At 43.8% G+C, this 21,471-nt stretch overlaps 1 protein-coding gene across 1 annotated transcript in view; it reads right to left on the bottom strand.

The window, feature by feature from the left end:
* Positions 1 to 9,065: 9,065 nt before the first annotated feature.
* The window catches only part of LOC141053932 (uncharacterized), a 131,215-nt gene continuing 118,809 nt past the window's right edge, over positions 9,066 to 21,471 (bottom strand). Inside the window, exon 3 of the mRNA XM_073551101.1 lies at positions 9,066 to 11,672. Coding sequence (XP_073407202.1) covers positions 9,835 to 11,672 — 1,838 coding nt within the window. The 3' untranslated portion in view covers positions 9,066 to 9,834. The remainder of the gene's footprint in view (positions 11,673 to 21,471) is intronic.

Genomic DNA, 21,471 nt, shown 5'->3' with positions numbered 1-21,471 from the left:
TTTGTTCTTTTCCCGGTTCCATTTCACCCTCCACTTTCCCTCCGGGGAGAAGAACGTCCGGGCCGATGCTCTCTCCCGCTCCGTGGTTTCATCGGAGGAAGAGGAGGAGCCTCGGCTGATCGTCCCATCTGAGAGCCTGAGGACTGTGGCTCCGGTTGCCCTTGAGTCAGTACCTCCGGGCAAGACATTTGTCCCTGCCCGTCTGCGACCGGAGGTCCTCTCTTGGGCCCATTCGTCCAGAGTGGGTGGACATTTTGGGACAAAACGGACCTCTGAGCTTTTGGCGAGGACGTACTGGTGGCCACATATGGCCCGTGACGTCAAGGACTATATTGAGGCGTGCGTCTCTTGCGCCCAGAATAGGTCCTCTCGGCAGCGGCCCGCTGGGCTTCTTTTCCCTCTGCCGATAGCAGACAGGCCCTGGGAGATGGTCGGTATGGACTTTGTGGTGGGGCTACCCAAGTCCAGCGGCAGCACGGTCATTTGGGTTGTCACCGACCATTTCTCTAAGATGGTGCACTTGGTACCTCTCTCCCGGTTACCTTCTGCCCGGGGCCTGGCAGTCTGGTTCATCAAGCATGTTTTCCGCCTGCACGGCATGCCGGACAAGATTGTCAGTGACCGTGGCCCTCAGTTTGCGTCCCGTTTTTGGAGAGAACTCTGTTCTCTACTCAGCATTGAGCTGAATCTCTCCTCGGCCTATCATCCTGAGACGAATGGGATGGTAGAGAGAGCCAACCAGACCCTGATAACATATCTTCGACATTTTGTCTCGGCCAGACAGGACGACTGGGCATCCTTGCTGCCATGGGCAGAGTTCGCGTTGAACAATGCTGTGGCCGACTCCACCGGTCAAACCCCATTCCTCCTAAATTACGGTCAGCATCCGCGCGCGTCCCTGTGCCCATGCCCGTGTCTTCCACCGACTCCAGGGTGGCAGACTGGGCGGTGGAGGCACGTGACATTTGGGATCGCACCCAGGATGCTATCTGAGCTTCCAAGGAGAGAATGAGGATCTCCGCTGACGCACACCGGTGTCCGGCTCCAAGCTTCTCCCCTGGCGACATGGTATGGCTCTCCACCCGAAACATTAAACTGCGGGTTGAGTCGCCCAAGTTCGCGCCACGATACATTGGACCATTCAAGGTCCTTGAGCGACTTAGCTCGGTGGTCTACCGCCTGGCTCTTCCTCCACATTTGGCCATCTCGGACGTGTTCCATGTGTCCCTCCTCAAACCAGTTCACATGGTCTGGTTTTCCGAGTCATCTGCCGGATCAGACTTATCGTCTGACGAGTTTGAGGTTAACGCCATCGTGGGGCGCAGGTTTGTCTGTGGCAAAAAGTTTTATTTGGTGGACTGGAAGGGTCATGGTCCCGAGGCTCGGACCTGGGAGCCGGTGGAAAACATTCACGCACCGCTCCTGATCGCGGCGGTGCTCAGAGGGGAGGGGGCGGGTAATGTTAGGCATCGGATTCCTGGCACTGCACAGCGGGAATCCAGAGCCAGACATCCTGCGGTCTCCCATTCTCCTCCGACCGCTCGGACTCCTGCTCAGCATTCTCGGCGAACCAGGCATTTCCCTCAGACTTGTTCTGTGAGCCTGGATGTTGCTGCCACCTCTGGTGCAGCAATGGTGGCGCAACCTGCTTTGCAGAGAACTGCTCCGGAGGCTAAGTCCTCGTGCCGTGCTACTGGGTATGCCCGCAACTTGTCTTCTCAGTGGAGAGCAGGGGTCACATGTGCAGGTCCTATGTCGGATCTGATTGGTCCTTCCTATAGTACTGGAAGGTCCCGGAAGCGCATGGCTATAAAAAGCCCGCATGGCGGCTCGGCCATGCGCTAGTGTAGCATATTATGCTGTGTGTGTATGGTGATGGATGCATGGACTGGTGGCTGACTTATTTGAAACCCCTTCCCTCGGTTATTACGAATGGTGACAGATTGTTGGGTAGTCAGCTCCAGATTGTGGCAAGCTACACGCCACTGTGCCTCCTGCACACTAGCGTCCGACGGTGCTCGGTCATTCCGGCGCCGTCGTTCAGCGGCCATAGTAATTGCCACGCTGCAGTAGCAGCGTCCTTGGCGTCTGCAACGTCACTCGCTGGTTAGCCTGTGAAGTGAACAGGGCCAGCGTCCTCATAAGTCTTTTGTGTTAGCGACTCTGTGTGTGAACAGAGCCGCTCTTAGCGTTCGGGTGACGTTAACCCGAGCGCAGTACTTTACCTTTTGGTGCATTCGCCATTACTCAGCAGCGGTCTTGTCACCTACCGCACGGTGGACTCCGGGCGGCGAACGCACCCCCTATTATTTATATCTGGTGCGTTGCGCCGACCCTAACAATCACGTTGCCCACAGTGTCCGTTCTTCCTGATTGGCTGCAAAAAGGGCGCTGAAGCATCCTGTGAAACGCGACTTTGGCAGTAAAGTCGCCGAACACGTGGCCGACCTCACGCTGGGGTCGGGTTTCGTTTCATGAAACCCGACTTTGGCGAAAGTCGGCGACTTTTAGACATTTTCGACCCGTTTCGCTCAACTCTAGTTAAAATGACTTCCTTGCTAAACATAGCACCATAAAAAGTCTTCAGTCCTAATGCACAGAACACATGTCAGGGTTGGAGCTTCCTGACAATTACCTTCATTGTTCACCAGCTTTTCATTGAAGCTTTACAGGTGATTGGAAAACACTGGAACTTGGTAAGAGCGTGATAACACCGTTCATCTCAGCATCATAGGATCATCGTCCTCTGTAATTGTGACTGTAAGTGGTGGATGCTGCACTTGTGGCTGTCAGTGGTGGATACTGCACTTGTGGCTGTCAGTGGTGGATGCTGCATTTGTGACTGTCAGTGGTGGATGCTGCACTTGTGACTGTCAGTGGTGGATGCTGCACTTGTGGCTGTCAGTGGTGGATGCTGCACTTGTGACTGTCAGTGGAGGATACTGCACTTGTGACTGTCAGTGGTGGATACTGCACTTGTGACTGTCAGTGGTGGATACTGCACTTGTGACTGTCAGTGGTGGATACTGCACTTGTGACTGTCAGTGGAGGATACTGCACTTGTGACTGTCAGTGGAGGATACTGCACTTGTGACTGTCAGTGGTGGATACTGCACTTGTGACTGTCAGTGGTGGATACTGCACTTGTGGCTGTCAGTGGGGATACTGCACTTGTGGCTGTCAGTGGTGGATACTGCACTTGTGGCTGTCAGTGGTGGATACTGCACTTGTGGCTGTCAGTGGTGGATACTGCACTTGTGGCTGTCAGTGGTGGATACTGCACTTGTGGCTGTCAGTGGTGGATACTGCACTTGTGGCTGTCAGTGGTGGATTCTGCACTTCTGACCGTCAGTGGTGGATTCTGCACTTGTGACTGTCAGTGGTGGATTCTGCACTTGTGACTGTCAGTGGTGGATTCTGCACTTGTGACTGTCAGTGGTGTATCCTGCACTTGTGACTGTCAGTGGTGGATACTGGACTTGTGACTGTCAGTGGTGGATACTGGACTTGTGACTGTCAGTGGTGGATACTGCACTTGTGACTGTCATTGGTGGATACTGCACTTGTGACTGTCAGTGGTGGATACTGCACTTGTGGCTGTCAGTGGTGGATGCTGCACTTGTGACTGTCAGTGGTGGATGCTGCACTTGTGACTGTCAGTGGAGGATGCTGCACTTGTGACTGTCAGTGGTGGATGCTGCACTTGTGGCTGTCAGTGGTGGATGCTGCACTTGTGGCTGTCAGTGGTGGATACTGCACTTGTGACTGTCAGTGGAGGATACTGCACTTGTGACTGTCAGTGGAGGATACTGCACTTGTGGCTGTCAGTGGTGGATACTGCACTTGTGACTGTCAGTGGAGGATACTGCACTTGTGACTGTCAGTGGTGCATACTGCACTTGTGATTGTCAGTGGTGCATACTGCACTTGTGACTGTCAGTGGTGGATACTGCACTTGTGACTGTCAGTGGTGGATACTGCACTTGTGGCTGTCAGTGGGGATACTGCACTTGTGGCTGTCAGTGGTGGATACTGCACTTGTGGCTGTCAGTGGTGGATACTGCACTTGTGACTGTCAGTGGTGGATCCTGCACTTGTGAGTGTCAGTGGTGGATCCTGCACTTGTGACTGTCAATGGTGGATACTGCACTTGTGGCTGTCAGTGGTGGATACTGCACTTGTGACTGTCAGTGGTGGATAGTGCACTTGTGACTGTCAGTGGTGGATATACTGCACTTGTGACTGTCAGTGGTGGATACTGCACTTGTGACTGTCAGTGGTGGATACTGCACTTGTGACTGTCAGTGGTGGATATACTGCACTTGTGTCTGTCAGTGTTGGATACTGCACTTGTGATTGTCAGTGGTGGATACTGCACTTGTGACTGTCAGTGGTGGATACTGCACTTGTGGCTGTCAGTGGTGGATACTGCACTTGTGACTGTCAGTGGTGGATACTGCACTTGTAATTGACACAGTCTATTACTCAGAAATCATAGCTTTGTTACCTTCTGGGACTTCTGGATCGCGTTCTTCTTCTTGCAACTGGTAAGAATCAATTTAGAAATATGAAAAGTCTTTATTAACGTAATTTCAGTATCTTGCTTGAAGTCTTCATTCCGTAGTCTATATCAAATCTGGTAATTTTCCTAACCCATATCACAGCGTACCACAGTAATCAGTAATATCCATATAATTATTATCAGAATTTGTACCATATATGGATTTCATGTTTAGAATAGTAAAACAATAATAATTGATAATACATTATTATCCATATTCTTCATGTGATAGAACATTTTTTTATGTCATAGGTGCAATTACCCTTTTCAACCCATAGGTGTCAGTGTGTTTTATGTAACAAGTGTTTTCATCTTTATTATTCAACTTTATTAATAGAATATATTCATTATACCAATAATATGTAAGAATGTATAGCCATGAACCAAAATATGAATATATGAGTGAGCGAATGAATGAATGGATGAATGAAAGAATTGTTGCATATAGCTCAGAATTGAAACATTTTCCTTTGTAATGGAACCACATCATTGCTATATTTAATAAAGCAATATTCTCATACTAGACATTACTTTATTAAATATTGATGGGTTTTTTTTGATTGACAGAAAAAATAAAAATGTAAGAATTAAAAATAAATATAGAATAAAAAATTGAAAATAAGAATAAAAATAAGAATAAAAATAAGGCCTTTATATTGAAACCAAATGCAGAGTAGTTATGTCCTCAGTAACATATACCCTTAATATTTCCATGATCTGGATTATTTCATAATTGTCATAAACTTGTGTTACCAAAATATTCAAATTATGCAACTTTGCATGTAATACTCTTCTTAGTGTAAAGAAAAGACTCTTTATAATACCTAATGTTATTATACCCAATACTTATACCATTGTACCTTATTAATATTTTTTTCTTTATTAAAATGTGTGACGAAGAGGCATTAATCAAATGTGATGATGTAGTCAGAATCAAAAACATATTTCCCCCTTAATACCGAAAAATATTGTTTCATGAAATAATTCATTTATCAAAACCAAAATTAAAATTAATTTATAAAGTGTGTACATTTTATATTTGCTTATACCATTTTGATGTGCGATTGCACTTATCCACATTTAACTAAATCAAGAAATAATTACTATAGAAATATATGTTGTGTAGGTAATATTTCATTATGTATCTTAATATTCTAATAATTTAGCTGATCTGCATATTTCTCCTAAAAATAAAAGTTTTTTTTTTTCCTCTTGCATACAGAATCCTGAGGGTTCACACACATCAAACGTATCACATTACTCCTAAGCAGCTGCTCATACACGCATCTATCTGTCACTCAGACTGTGTCACATATAAGTTCACACACCAAATTATCTGACATACAGAGGTATGAATTCATATATATATTAACCCAAATTATTATCCTAATTATCAATGCGCATTGTAAACTATTAAATTTAGTATCTTAATATTTCTTTGAATATTCCCCAAATACACATAACATAAATATATATTGTATAGCTATACTTGAAACTTTAGGCCTACGAAAAAAAATTCCTTTGATTTGCAAAATCTGAGACCCCTTAAAAATTCTTTTCACTAAGGCTACAGGTACATGATATACTTATTATTAGAACAAGGTTCAGATTTCACATGCTGTGGTTGTCATTCATGCCATGCAGCACACAGAAAGCTAATTTTTTTAGATACAGTTAGTTATTTTCTTTTAAGTGTTAAATATATAAAATCATGCAATTATTGCAACTTCCTGTGAAAATAAAGACATAAATCCTTGTAAGAGAATTTTTCCCGATTAAGTCCTGCTTTGAAATGAAAATTCTAAGGAAAAATAAAAGAGAAGGTTAATATATTCATAATTCTAAATATTATTACTGGAGTAGATTTTAATTTTTCACTAAAAAAAAAAATACAGTTCTACAATAATTACATTTTTAGCCAATTCCTAAACCCAGACTTATTTCCCTGTAAAAAATGTCTCAAAATATTCTTGCAATTTTAAAATTACTGGATCCTCTGAGCAGCTCCGATGGACTCTTCAGCTCAAAGTCAACGATGTCACTCACCACCTGCTTCTGTCTGTCAAATTCAGCCATCTTTTTTACAGAAAGATCAGAATTTTGAATTTTTCTTAACTCGAACTGTAAAGTTTTTTCGGTGGTCTGCATCATTCCATAAGGCTTATAACAAACATGTGATTTTCTTTGTTCTTCAGGAATGATTTTGCATATTTTTAACAAATTTTTCCTCCTCCTTTCAATTTGGAGTTGGGCCTCTGAGTGATCTATTCTTAGTGGTACGTCTTTCTCTTGTACGTCCTCTACGTCAGTTCTGAAGTCTCCTCCTACTTCTCCATCTTGTTCCACAGCTGCAAGGTCACCTTCAATGGTTGCTACAGACACTTGATTACAGTCAATCTCCCTAACTTTACAGCCAATCTCTAGAACATCACTATCCTCTACACAATCATTTTTGGATTTCTCTGACACAGATCTATAAAATATATCTACCATTTGTAGAATATTTTTCAATTTCTCTCTTTCTCTATTGAACGACACCAGCTTAGAATCTAACTTCAGATTTTCCACTTCACATTCTGCATATAAGCGGAGCCATACTTCTGAATTAGACTTGTCTACAGACTTAAATTTCAGTTTACTCTGCTTAGAAAAAGAAGTAATGACATCCATTTTTCTTACCTTGAAATATCTCAGCTTGTTCCTTTGATGGACAACGCTGGGCTCTTGTCTTTACACGTCTACCTTCAGCATGTCTGGCACTTGTAGTACTTCTCAATCCATCTGGCAATTCTTAGTCCTCACTTCTAGGTTCTTGCAGCCTGAAATAATATTCCTGATAACTTGCACATCTGACGTTCTTTTACTTCTCTGTCGGCTCCCCTTGCAAGTTGAAGGAATTTCACAAAAATTCAGATGTGACTGGCTGGCTTCGCCTATGTAAAAGATGTGTATAGTTGTAAAATACTCAGGACTAGTTACCAGATAAAAATGTTCTTATAAAAAAATTGTAGTGGTTTATTTGGATTCTTCCATCAAAGAAAAGATTATTACAGAAAAACATAAAAATAGGTGCATGATTATATAGAGATTGTCCATTTGTTCATAGTAAAACTTATATTCTTCTTTCTCTGGGATCCCACATGGCAAAAGGCGTTTGTCTCTCTGTTAAGAGCTTTTGCTGTAGTCACATGTGGAGATTAAGTTACATACCAGCTGTCCATTCAATGCTATGTCCGTGCACAGATGACTTCCTTGCGTCTGTGTCTCATGATGGGGAGGGAGCAAGAGCGACCTCTAGAGTAAGCCATGAATTATATACGTCTCTTAAAGCATGTGATCTCTGTATATATGGAGTTGACCTTTTACCATGAGCTAATCTTACATATGTAAAGGAGTTGACATTTACCACTTGCTAAAATAGCACATGCAGTGTCAGTGGAAGGCAATGTCCAGTACAGAACTGAGTGTAATAAGAATGCAACTCCATAACTAATATCAATCCATAACTAATAATATTTAACATGCACAGAGGTATGGATGTCAAATGGGATACTATAAATAATAACATACCAAGCAAATTGTAGATATTATCCCACATTAATAAAAATACCATGGACTGTAAAGGGACCAATTGTCAAAATTCACAAAGAAAGGGGAGGAAGAAAAACTTCCAAGACAACAACTCAAGGTTATAATATAAAATTGCTTTATTGGAATACAGGGCAAGGAACAATAAAACATGCTAAAATGCTGATAACTTGTCATAAAACATTAGGACACGATGGACCTGCTACTTGCTTGCTTGCACTTGCGTTCATCAGGTAATTTGGGACACGTGTTGTTACTCTGCGGGTATATGTGCCTTCTTTTTCTATGGCCTATGTGCAGGATTTGGGTACCGGTTTAATTATTTGGTCAGTGACATGGCAGTTTACCGCTTACCTACTTGTGTCCTTCTCATATCTTCTACGATTATTATAACATAAGCAGCAATTATGGTCCATCGTGTCCTTATGTTTTTTGACAAGTTATCAGCTTTTTAGTATGTTTTATTGTTCCTTGCCCTATAATCCAATAAAGCAATTTTATATTATGACCTTGAGTTGTTGTCTTGGAAGTTTTTCTTCCTCCCCTTTCTTCAACAAGCTTTATTAGACTGGCAAACCCAAACAGGAAACTGGACAGACAGTAAAAACACCGTGTTCGGCATTCGGTACCGCACGCTAGGTGTCCAATACGAACCTCAGACTTTCCAGTCCGGGTTCACTCATCTCTAATGTCCAAGTCACTTTCATAGTATATGGGGGGAACGGTGCATTCCTTGCTCAGGGGTCATGTGCAGTCTGTGTCCTCCCATGATCCAGCCTACTGACAGCCCACTCGATGGCATGTAGAGGCCGGATGCATTGGCACATCTCAGGGACATATGCTTCACCATCTAGAAATCCATAGAAAATCCAGGATGTGGGCATGTCTGACAAAGACTATTCAAACCACTGTGAGACAGTAAAGCTTCCTTTATTGGCAGTAAGTGGCTACAAGATTCAGTATATATCGTGTTGGTGTCTTCCCCGAGCCACAAAGAGTAACAAATAGGGGAAAAGGACATCAGGAAGAGAAACCTTCTATGTAACGTGCACATAATCAATAATGATGAAGACAGAAGATCAGAACACAGAAAAGCAACACAAATTGTAAGTTCTCAGTCACAGGAACGAGATTTCATGAGAACAATTATTAATAGCGAGAAAGTGAAATGTGAGTAATGTATCTGCTGTCTGGTGCCTGGAGGTTACATGAGATGGACGGGACTTCTGTACATGAGAAGAGGCGCCATCACCCTCCTGCTTATGGTGGATTATTACCAGTGTGGAGCCGCGACCAAAGAGATATTCAAACTATGGGGGAAAGCAGAATAATGAAATATAGGCACGTTCCCCATATTATATGTTATCATAGTGACCACCGCTTGTGTAACTATGATAGGCAGCTTGTCGCCAAAGGGTTTAAGAGCAAGAGCATCGCTCTAGGAAGGTAATAGGACAATAGGAACCCAAGGTCTCAAGAAGCCATGTTTGTTTGTTATAATGTGACTATAAAATGGCTACTTCTGTGTGAATGTTCTTATGTTTGTAAAGAGATGATCTCTAAGTAAAACATTTCCCACATTCTGAACATGAGTGCGGATTTTCTTCCGTGTGACACCTTTGATGATTAGTAAGAGCTGATTTATGAGAAAACCATTTCCCTCATTCTGAACATGAATATGGCTTCTATCCTGTGTGAACTTTTTCATGTTCAACAAGACTTGATTTCATTGAAAAACATTTCGCACATTCTGAACATGAATATGGCTTCTCTCCTGCATGAATTCTCTCATGTGCAACAAGATTTGATTTCATTGAAAAACATTTCGCACATTCTGAACATGAATATGGCTTCTCTCCTGCATGAATTCTCTCATGTGCAACAAGATTTGATTTCTGTGAAAAACATTTCCCACATTCTGAACATGAATATGGCTTCTCTCCTGTGTGAATTTTCTCATGTGCAACAAGATTTGATTTCATTGAAAAACATTTCCCACATTCTGAACATGAATATGGCGTCTCTCCTGTGTGAATTCTCTCATGTGCAACAAGACTTGATTTCATTGAAAAACATTTCCCACATTCTGAACATGAATATGGCTTCTCTCCTGTATGAATTCTCTCATGTGCAACAAGACTTGATTTCATTGAAAAACATTTCCCACATTCTGAACATGAATATGGCTTCTCTCCTGTATGAATTCTCTCATGTGCAACAAGACTTGATTTCACTGAAAAACATTTCCCACATTCTGAACATGAATATGGCTTCTCTCCTGTATGAATTCTCTCATGTGCAACAAGACTTGATTTCATTGAAAAACATTTCCCACATTCTGAACATGAATATGGCTTCTCTCCTGTGTGAACTTTTTCATGTGCAACAAGATGTGATTTCACTGAAAAACATTTCCCACATTCTGAACATGAATATGGCTTCTCTCCTGTGTGAACTTTTTCATGTGCATCAAGACTTGATTTCATTGAAAAACATTTCCCACATTCAGAACATGAATATGGCTTCTCTCCTGTATGAATTCTCTCATGTGCAACAAGACTTGATTTCATTGAAAAACATTTCCCACATTCTGAACATGAATATGGCTTCTCTCCTGTGTGAACTTTTTCATGTGCAACAAGACTTGATTTCATTGAAAAACATTTCCCACATTCTGAACATGAATATGGCTTCTCTCCTGTGTGAACTTTTTCATGTTCAACAAAACTTGATTTCATTGAAAAACATTTCCCACATTCTGAACATGAATATGGCTTCTCTCCTGTGTGAATTCTTTCATGACGACTAAACTGTGATTTATTTGCAAAACATTTCCCACATTCTGAATATGAATATGGCTTCTCTCCTGTGTGAATTCTGTCATGTAAAAAGAGATTTATTTTGTGTGAAAAACATTTCCCACATTCTGAACATGAATACGGCTTCTCTCCTGTGTGAACTTTGTCATGTGCAACAAGACTTGATTTCATTGAAAAACATTTCCCACATTCTGAACATGAATATGGCTTCTCTCCTGTGTGAACTTTTTCATGTGTAACAAGACTTGATTTCTGTGCAAAACATTTCCCACATTCTGAACATGAATATGGCTTCTCCCCTGTGTGAACTTTTTCATGTGTAACAAGATTTGATTTCTGTGCAAAACATTTCCCACATTCTGAACATGAATATGGCTTCTCCCCTGTGTGAATTGTCTCATGTACAACAAGATTTGATTTAATTGAAAAGCATTTCCCACATTCTGAACATGAATATGGCTTCTCCCCTGTTAGAGGGCTTTTATCTTCAGCATTTCTTTTGTGACTTTTGTTTTGTTTAACAGTCTGTGATGAATTTAGAGATAATTGTTCATTAAAATAAGATGATCGGTCTCTGCTTTGAACAGCTGGGGGTATATCTGAGATGTTTTCATGCTGTGTAGAAGTATCCTGTGTGATACTAGAATCTTCTGAATTAAACTCTAAAGATATCAGATGTCCCTTGAAGCTCCTGGTACAATCATCTGTCAAGAATAAAATGCATGTTATTATTTTTAAATAACATAACCTAAAATATTATATTTGCATTTCCTGATGAAGAGAATTTTCAACTTTCACCACGACAACGACCCTAAGCAACCTTGAAGTCACCGTAAGAACGGCTTCACCACGAGAAGATGGAAGTTCTGGAATGGCCAAACCTCAACCCAAAACTGAATGCAAATTCTGTGGGGACCTGAAGAAGGCACTGTACACAGGAGACACCCCAGCAATCTGACAGATATGGAGCCTTTGCACGGAAGAGCGGGCAAAGATCGCCAATTGTAGATCTCTCTTGAGATAGACCCAGACCAATATAGACTGAATTCTGCCAGAAATTCAAAGTTGACTGCAACAAAGTATCAGTGTAAGGCATCTTTCACATTTTCACATGTCCTGGACTCCTGATAGTTCCGAAATGGGAAAAAATAGTACCGGTGCTATCAGTGTCCACATGTAAAATCCGTGTGGCATCCTTGTGCACCTTGTGCACAGAAATGACAAACGTTTAGGTGTTAGATGTCCAAACAGAGGATAGACAGCTAGAGAAATAGATAAAAGCTATATAATAGAAAGATTCAGTTGAAACCAGAAGTTTCCATCCACTATATATAAAGACACATCTGCATGTGTTTCTCAATATCTGACATTAAATCAGAATAAACCTTTCCCATTTTAAGACAATTAGGATTACCATAATTATTAATATTTGCCATAATAATGAGAATGTTTTAAAGGGAATCTGTCAGCCTATTTTCCGCCTATCAGGTGCTGGCACCGCCATCAGGGGCTTATCTACAGCATTCTTTAATGCTGTAGATAAGCCCCCGATGAAACCTCATACCTCAAGATCGGACAACAGAGAAGGTGGAGGTGTTGGTCTGCTCCTATCACCCAAATGTACCTTTCAGGTTATCCCTCAAGTACCCTCACTTGTTTTCCCTTCTTTTGAGGGCCATGCTGTCAGACTCTACATCACCTTCTCCATGCGACTGGCGGTGGGGTTACATCCTCCGGGCCCCTCGCATCAATTCCTGGATCACTTTGCCACGTGGTTTCCACATTTTTTCTCCTTTGACTTCCTCATCCTCATGAGAGACTTCAACATCCCTATTGCTCTCCCCCTCTCCATATCTGTTACTCACCTTTTATCTTTAACCTCCTTCTTTGGCCTTTTTGCAGCTTACTAGCTCTCCTACGCAAGAAGACGGAAACTCCCTCAACTTGGTCTTCTCCCAGCTTTGCTCAATGGTTGATTTCACAAACTCCCCTCTCCCACTCTGTGACCACAACCTTCTTTCATTCTCGGCTTATAACTGCCATTCCGCTCAGGTCATTCCCACTTTCCACACTTATAGAAATATACAGGCCAACACCCAGAAACTTATGAAGAACTTGCAGTCATCATTGGCCCCTATCTCCTCCCTCTCGTGTCCTGATTCTTCACTGAAGCATTATAATGAGACACTACCTGGATGAAGCTGCACCTCCTATAAATAGAACAATTCAGCACAGATGGCGACAACCCTGGCACACGCTGCAAACATGTTTCCTACAGCGGTGCTCCAGGTGTGCCGTACGTCTGTGGAGAAAATCCAATCTACCTGAAGATTTCATCCATTATAAGTTTATGCTTAATACATACAACACTGCCCTTCACCTATTTGAACACCCTCATCACCTCACTATCAATAACCCGAAACATCTCTTTGATACTTTTCATTCCCTATTCACCCAAAAGTGCAGGCCCCAACCACGGATCTCCGCGATGATGATCTGGCTAATTACTTCAAAGAAAAAATTGACCATATCCGACAGGAAATTTTCTCTCAACCCCCTCACACCATGCGCTGTCCTACCTCCCCCCCTGCATCTAGCTCACTCTCTTATTTTGAACCAGTCAGAGAAGAAAAAGTGATCAGGTTCCTTGTATCTTCTCGGCCTTCTACTTGCACAAGTGACCCTATTCCGTCACATCTCCTCCAGTCCCTTTCCCCTTCTGTCACCACTCACCTAACTAAAATATTCAACCCCTCTCTCTCTTCCGGTATCTTCCCCTCCTCATTTAAGCATGCCATCATATATCCACTGTTTAAAAAACTATCCCTTGACCAAAACTGTGCTGCTAACTATATACCTGTCTCTAATCTTCCCTTCATCTCTAAACTCCTGGAACGCCTGATCTACTCCCATGTTATCCGCTATTTCTCAGATAACTCTCTTCTCGACCCTCTACAATCCGGTTTTCTCTCTTTATACTCTACTGAAACTGCCCTCACTAAATTCTCTAATGATCTACTAACAGCTAAATCTAATGGTCACTACTCCGTGCTAATTCTCCTGGACCTCTCTGCAGCATTCAACACTGTGGATCATCAGCTCCTCCTCACTATGCTCCGCTCCATCGGCCTCAAGGACACCGTTCTCTCCTGGTTCTCCTCCTATCTCTCTGACCGCTCCTTTACTGTATCTTTTGCTGGTTCCTCCTCCACTCATCTTTCCTGTACTGTTGGGGTTCCTCAATGATCGGTCCTAGACCCCCTCCTCTTCTCTTTGTATACAATCAGTAGATTTGGTTTCCAGTACCATCTCTATGCTGATGAAACCCAATTATACACCTCCTCTCCTGACAGCACACCTGCCTCTTAAGAAAACACCAGTGATTGTCTTACCGCTGTCTCCACCATCATATCCTCCCGCTATCTGAAACTGATCCTGTCAAAACCTGAACTCCATGTGTTTCCTCCCTCTACTATCCTACCTATGCCCGACTGTTATGAATGAGTCACCGTAGGAGGCAAAAAACAGAAATAATAGCTAAGTCCAGAAACCCAGAGAAGTTGGCAGCTATCGGATTGCAGACCCCTGAAGCTAACAACAACAACTAGCAGTAGCCGTGGGGGGTTCCTACGGTCCCCTAGACCCCTCGATCACAGCCGGAGAACTAAATAGCCTAAAGACAGAAAAGGGAAAACTAAACTGCCCCAGAGCAGACCCCAAAGCAATAGGCAGCCCCCAACATATAATGACGGTGAAGCGAGATGGAAAAACACTCACACAGACAGAAAGGCTGAGCAAATGATGGGGCCCAAGCTAACTTAAACAGGACAGAATAGGAAAGCTGCTGTCTGCAATCCGCCAAAACCCTCTCAAAAACAAGAGCCAACAGTCTGATAAGAAAAAAGCCCTGAAGACGCTAGGCTTCAAAAGACTATATCAGTATTCTGGTATTATCTGAAGACAGAGCAAAAAGGAATTCAGCTCACCAGCAGGGAGAGGCAGAATTCCAGACCAACAAGGCAAAAACAAAACAAAAGCACAAATGCAAAAGGTAGAGCAGAAAACTTAGCTTTTGAGGAGCAGGAATCAGACTGGTCTCCAAGAATTCCTCAGAGGAATCGCCCGCAAGGCAGTAGGGCGTCGGCTGCCTTATATCCAGTCAGCGATCCCAGTCACCCAGTCATCATCATTCTGCTCAGGTGCTTTGTAATCAGCACCACTACCTTCCTTCACCAGAAGAGGGAGTTCATCAGACCTCAATGGTGAAGGGGAAAACGAACTCACAACATCCGACATTGCCATTTCCGTGTGTGGTTCTACCATTATTTCCCAGCAACATGCCTGCTGTCTTGGGGTCATGATTGATTCAGATCTTTCATTCACCCCCCACATCCGATCACTGGCTAGAACTTGTTATCTGCACCTCAAAAACATTTCTAGAATTCAACCCTTTCTTACTTTCGACTCCGCAAAAACTCTTATTGTTTCTCTTATTCATTCTCGTTTGGACTATTGTAACTCTCCACTAATCGGTCTCCCTCTTACCAAACTCTCCCCTCTCCAATCTGTCCTTAATGCTGCAGCCAGGATCATATTCCTCACCAACCACTACACCGATACCGCTACCATGTGCCAGTCATTACACTGGTTACCCATCCACTCCAGAATTCAGTATAAACTTATTACCCTCACCCACAAAGTGCTCCATGGCTCAACACCACCCTACATCTCCTCCCTCATCTCAGTCTACCCTACCCATTCCCTCCATTCTGCTAATGATCTGAAGTTAATATCCTCAATCAGAACCTCCCACTCCTGTCTCAAAGACTTTTCACGTGCTGCGCCAATTTTTTGGAATGCACTACCCAGGTTAAGTCGATTAATCCGTAATACCCACAGTTTTAAGCGTGCCCTAAAAACACATTTCTTCAGTCTCGCCTACCGTCTCAGTACATTAATCTAATTATCCCTGTGTAGCCCATTCAATATTTTTACCATAACCAGGTTCTTCATATCATATTCTCACATGTTTTAAGCATTTAATAGCCCTGTGTATATACTGCTACTTATTCTGGCTGATAACCGGTTCATGCAGCATTACATGAACACGTGATTTCTTAAATTATGGCTGGTCTGAACAATGAAGGCAATTGTTGACATCCACTTTTCGTATCTCCCCTATTTCCTCATAGACTGTAAGCTTGCGAGCAGCAGGGCCCTCATTCCTCTTGGTATCTGATTTATGTAATTATTGTAATGCTGTAATGTCTTTTGTCTGTGGAATATGTTGGCGCTATAGGAATAAAAGTATTATTATTAATAATAAATATTAATAATTATAGTAATCCTAATTTACTTAAAATGGGAAAAGTTTATTCTGATTTCATGTCAGATATTGAGAAAAACATGTAGATCTGTCTTTTTATATAGTGGATGGAAACGTCAGGTTTCAACTGTAGATAGATAGATAGAAATATGTCGGTGAGATATATAATCAGTGCCTTGTGTGTGTAGTTTTCTGAATTGTATTTAGCTAATAAAAAAGGTAAGGTTACTGCAGTTCAAAGCCTCCAGGTCACATGAGAGCAGCACTGGCAGTTGTGTACTGGGATAACCTTACTGACCTCACCGCTCGTCACGGCAGCTGGGTTCTCCCGGAGTGCAGCGTTACAACCAGCAGCGACTGTTGCTCCAGTCTATTGAGCTTTGTTCTCTGAATGGGGCTCCATACACTGGACAAAGAAGACCTGGATCGTCGTGGGACTTCCATTTGTGTTATGACAGACTGGTGTGGATTATTTTTTATTAAATAAATGTGCTAAAGAGGGAATTTGTCAGAGAGTGATTTTTACAAATGAAACACTTTTTTGTAAATAGTTTAGACTTAGGGGTTAGTAATGGGGGTGTCTGATAGATGCCTCTCCGTTATTAACCCATAGGTTTGATGTCACCTGACATTACACAGCTGACATCAACCCCATAAACCATTACCCCGATTGCCACCTCACAATGGAAGCTGGGAAGAGCCGATCTTAAGCGTCAGAATTGGCATATCTCATGGATGTGCCATTTCCGGTGCGACTGTTATGGCCTTCCTGGAAATCATGGGGTACTACATGAGGCTAATTCCAAACTTTGCCACGGTGGCCAAACCCGTGATCAACCTCACTAAGGGGATAAAATTACGGGTGGCCAAATGGACGTCGGAGGTGGAAAAGGCCTTTCAAAAACTGAAAGTGGCTCTGTGTCTTAAAGAAATTTGTACTCCAAATAGATGTTAGATTAGGAGAGTTCCTCTCTCAGGAGATACACGGAGAGGAGAATCCTGTTCTCTACCTGAGTAGTAATCTGTAAGCATGTGAGAAAAATGATTCCATTGGAGAAAAGGAATGCCTGTCCATAAAGTGGGCGATGGACACATTGCGATACTATCTCTTAGGGTGAGAATTTAAATTAGTGTCAGACCATGGTCCACTCAGGTGGATGAGAAAGAAAAAGAGGAAAAATGCTTGTGCAACCCACTAATTTCTAGCCCTGCAGGATGTCCATTTTCAAGTAAAACATAGAATCGGGAGTTACATGGTAATGCCAATGCCCTCTCGAGAATCCTGTGTCTGCAAGATGTCAAGCCTATGGCTTTAGGCAGAGGGGGGAGGTATGTAAGGATGCTTGTTAAACACAGTGGATGGGAGATAAACCTGGAGTAACCTGGCCATGAAAGGTTCATTATGAGCAGGTGAACTGCAAAAAATGTATGAAGGTAGTAATAATAATAAAGGTATTTAGTAAACATAGTTTTGATCAAAAGAATGTACAAGCCATCCCGCCACGTCAAGCCTTGTGGGACAGTACTAACTCTTGTATTAAAACCTTTCCACTTGTCAAATGACGTAAATGTGAACAAGGATCGAGGGACTGAACCACCAGTAAAAGCCAGGATGGATTTTCCAGCTCAGAAACAGGGCGTTCACATCCTTATATGCACAGGATGCACATTGAACTGAATAAAAAACTGTAGTCTGAACTGAAAAAGTAAGTTAATGTGTATGCACAATATAAATGCATATTAACACACGACTTTTGATCAAAATTATGTTTACTAAAAACCCTTTCTACCTTCATGCATTTTTTGCATTTTACTTTTTTATTTTAGGATATTTGTGTTTTGTTTTTCTCTGTGTAATGGTCGTGTGTCGTGACTGCAGACCAAAGGGGGCTGTAAGTGAGAGACATTGGCATGGCATGCAGTCGCCCATGGAAACTGGAAAAGGTGAAGTCCAGCATGTTTAGGGGACTGTGATACAAAGCTGTGTCCTATGAAGTGCTATTGACTGGTGTGAACTGAACACTAATATTATTTGCACTTGTGTAAATTGGACTTTAATACTGTTAGGAAACACATTAAAAGGGACTTTTGTGTCTGCCTCTTCACTGCGTAATGCTGCTACCGCTGCCTTACATATGATGGAGAATACGGGCACTGTGAATTGAGGCATACCCCAGAGAGTGCTGCAGATCGTTGTACAGGTCTGCTGGAGAAATGGAGGAACTTTTAGAGCATTTTGTGCTCAGTCAGCAGTCACAGCAAGAGGTTCTGCAGCAGCAGCAAGAGGCACAGCAGTTTCAGCGGTCGCAGCAAGAGGTTCTGCAGCAGCAGGTGCTGCAGTTACAGCTGGAGCAGCAAGAGGCGCTGCAATGGAAGCTCCCACAGCTTCAGCTGAGTAAAAAGGAGAACCCTAAGGTAAGGGATGATCATTGGGTGTACCAGTGGTCCTGTGTAGTCTCGGCCCGCCAGGTCTCATGCAAATGACTTGCTGCAGTTGGTGGAGGAGTGGCTCCAGTCTGAGTTTTTTTCCCCAATCGAGATGATGGAGAGTTGTGGTTGATCGGATTGTGCGGCCTCTGCCGGCCGCCATGCAGCATTGGGTTGGGCAAAGGGAGCTGGGCAATCTGGACCTGCTGGTAGGATTGATTGAGTGGTATAAATCCACTCAGGATGTGGTACCAGAGCCTGGAAATGGGGCTAGTAACTGTTCTGTGCCATCTGAGCCCATTGACTGCAGGTATACGCACCATGTCTCGATATATGCCCAGCCAGTCTGTATCACCACTGCGGGCACTGCCGACAGCGTGCAGCGACTGTGCCAGGCGCTTGTGAATGGGTGCCACACAGAGGCTCTCCTGGACACAGGGAGCAGAGTGACTTTGGTCCATAGGTCCCTTGCTGCTGGGGACAACTCCAAAGGATGGAAGGTGAAGGTGGTGGATATCCATGGGGAAATCCGGGAGTACCCGACCGCTGAGGTTAATTTTTCTACACAATCTGGGGACATTAAACATGTGGTGGGAGTGATGAAGATCCTTCCATATGGGACTGTGTTGGGGAGCAACTTGCCCCTGTTTTTGTCGCTGTGGGAGACCAGGGTCAACCCTCTCATAGTAAAGGTTGTGCCAGGAATAGAACCCGGAGATGTTGAGATACCTGCCATAGGGGTCGCCAACCTAGGGACAGAGTGTAATCACGATAGGCTCCCCCTAAAGGTATTGGCAGGGCAGGATGAAAATGTTGTTTCGGGTGCAGAACCCGAAGATGTCAAGTCAGAGATATCTGCCACAGGGGTCGCCAGCTTAGGGACAGAGTGTAACCCCAACAGGCTTCCCCTAGAGCAGGGATCCCTAACCTGTAGCTCGGGAGCCACATGTGACTCGCGGTCCCATGAGTTGTAGCTCGCGACTGTCTGCCAGCTTGGTGCATTAGGTCCAGATCTAGCAAACAGGTATGAAGAGTACATCTCAAAATGGTGAATGTTGTCAGTAGCCCTGCACAGAAGAGCAGATGTGAATGCACATTTACTGGTCTTAGGGGTTTAGATATGTTTTAGGTATGGTATGCTGGAGGATGGTGCTCAAAGCTGGATGTGACTGTGTTGGGAGTCCTTGATGACAGAATACTGAATGGGGGTATTGTGGGAACCCCTGGATCTCAGTGTACTGCTTTGGAGTGATTTCTGTGGAAAAGCTTAGGTTATCATTATACCTGTAATGGGGGCTTTGGTTGACACTACTTTGAAGGAGATGGGAGCTGGATGTGGCTCACGCCCCTCTCTCAGTGCTGAATGTGGCTCGAGACCCTCTCTCAGTGCTGAATGTGGCTCTCAAGGTCAGAAAGGTTGGGGACCACTACCCTAGAGGTTGTGGCAGTAGAGGGCATGGAGACTCCACTGAACCCAGAGCTGGAAATGTCCCCTGGTAAGTTCATGGCAGCTCAGTTCCAGGGTCCCACGAAGAGAAACTGGTGTGTGTAAGAACTGCAGGTTTAAAAAGAACGCCGGGAAGAACCGGGAGTGTGTGGTCGCAGAGGCGACTGGGGACGTGCGCACGAGGAATCTTCTGGCACCGGCCAACGATGTGGCCTTGGGTCAGAGTGAAATAGATAGAGTGCTCGTTAGACAGCAGTGTCGGAAGCTCTGGTTTGGGTGCGACGTAATAAAGATGGATGCTCGGATTTGATGGGTCGAACCACGGCGTTTCAGCATGATATAGTCACCGAGGCACTGGTAAGGGTACGGAACAAATGATACCAAAGGCCCGAAGGTGAGTACTTAGGTGACAGGATGAGATGCGGGGTTACTGAATCCAAAATAAAAAAACACGGTCAGGGCCACCCAAAACTGGTCCAAATCTAGTTATACGTGAAAGTGAGCGTGGCGTCTGCATAGGAGAACGGAAAAGTGGGTGGTCCCGTAATGAAGTATAGAAGAGAAACGCAAAGGGGAGGGATGCATGTGTTGATCGACTGTTCCGGACCCTACTTTGGTTTCAAAGTGCAGTGTCGGGCGGGGATGTCACAGGGGCATGCGGATGCCGTCTCATGTCCATGTGGGGTGTCAAGTATTCAACCCCAAAGCTTTGAACAGTGGAGGGGTATATGTGAGGCAGTGACCCCTGTTACAGCTAGGGGGTGCTGTATGTTCTCCCCAGGATACGCACGGAGGCATATTGAGGCTATGGGAATGCATTGCGGTCACAGGCGTAGCTGGGATTGCAATGGTGAAGCAGTGACCAAAGTCACAGGTAGGGTTTGCTGTGTAGTCTCCTCAGGATATACACGGAGGTGTATGAAGGCCATAGGTGTCCATGGCAGTCACAGGCGTAGCTGTAACTGCAATACAGACTGATAATAAAAGTGTTAGTCTTGAACATGTTAGTGTCCAAGGCGGATGTAGGGAAAACCTGCTCTGGATGTTGTGTGTGAAACAGGCTGCAGGATAGTAGTTTGTGCAGTCTGTTCCATTCCGGACCCAGGTTTTCCCATGTGGCTGGAAGCCACACTTTGCTATGTTAAAAACCCTGAAGGAAAGGGTTAGGTGTTGCTTAATGAGTCTCAGGTGTGTCAGGGCCAGAGAGAGGCCTGACAACCCACAGCATACACAGTGGTCCTGCCGTCCACGATGACTGGTCATGGATGTGGACAGGTCTTGTGCCCAGAGGTGAACCGGAGGT

This window comes from Dendrobates tinctorius, unplaced genomic scaffold, assembly GCF_039654945.1.
Source record: "Dendrobates tinctorius isolate UK_male_01 unplaced genomic scaffold, ASM3965494v1 ptg000173l, whole genome shotgun sequence".
NCBI lineage: Eukaryota > Metazoa > Chordata > Amphibia > Anura > Dendrobatidae > Dendrobates > Dendrobates tinctorius.
Note: the sequence above shows the minus strand (reverse complement) of the source record. Positions and strands in the feature narration are given on the sequence as shown.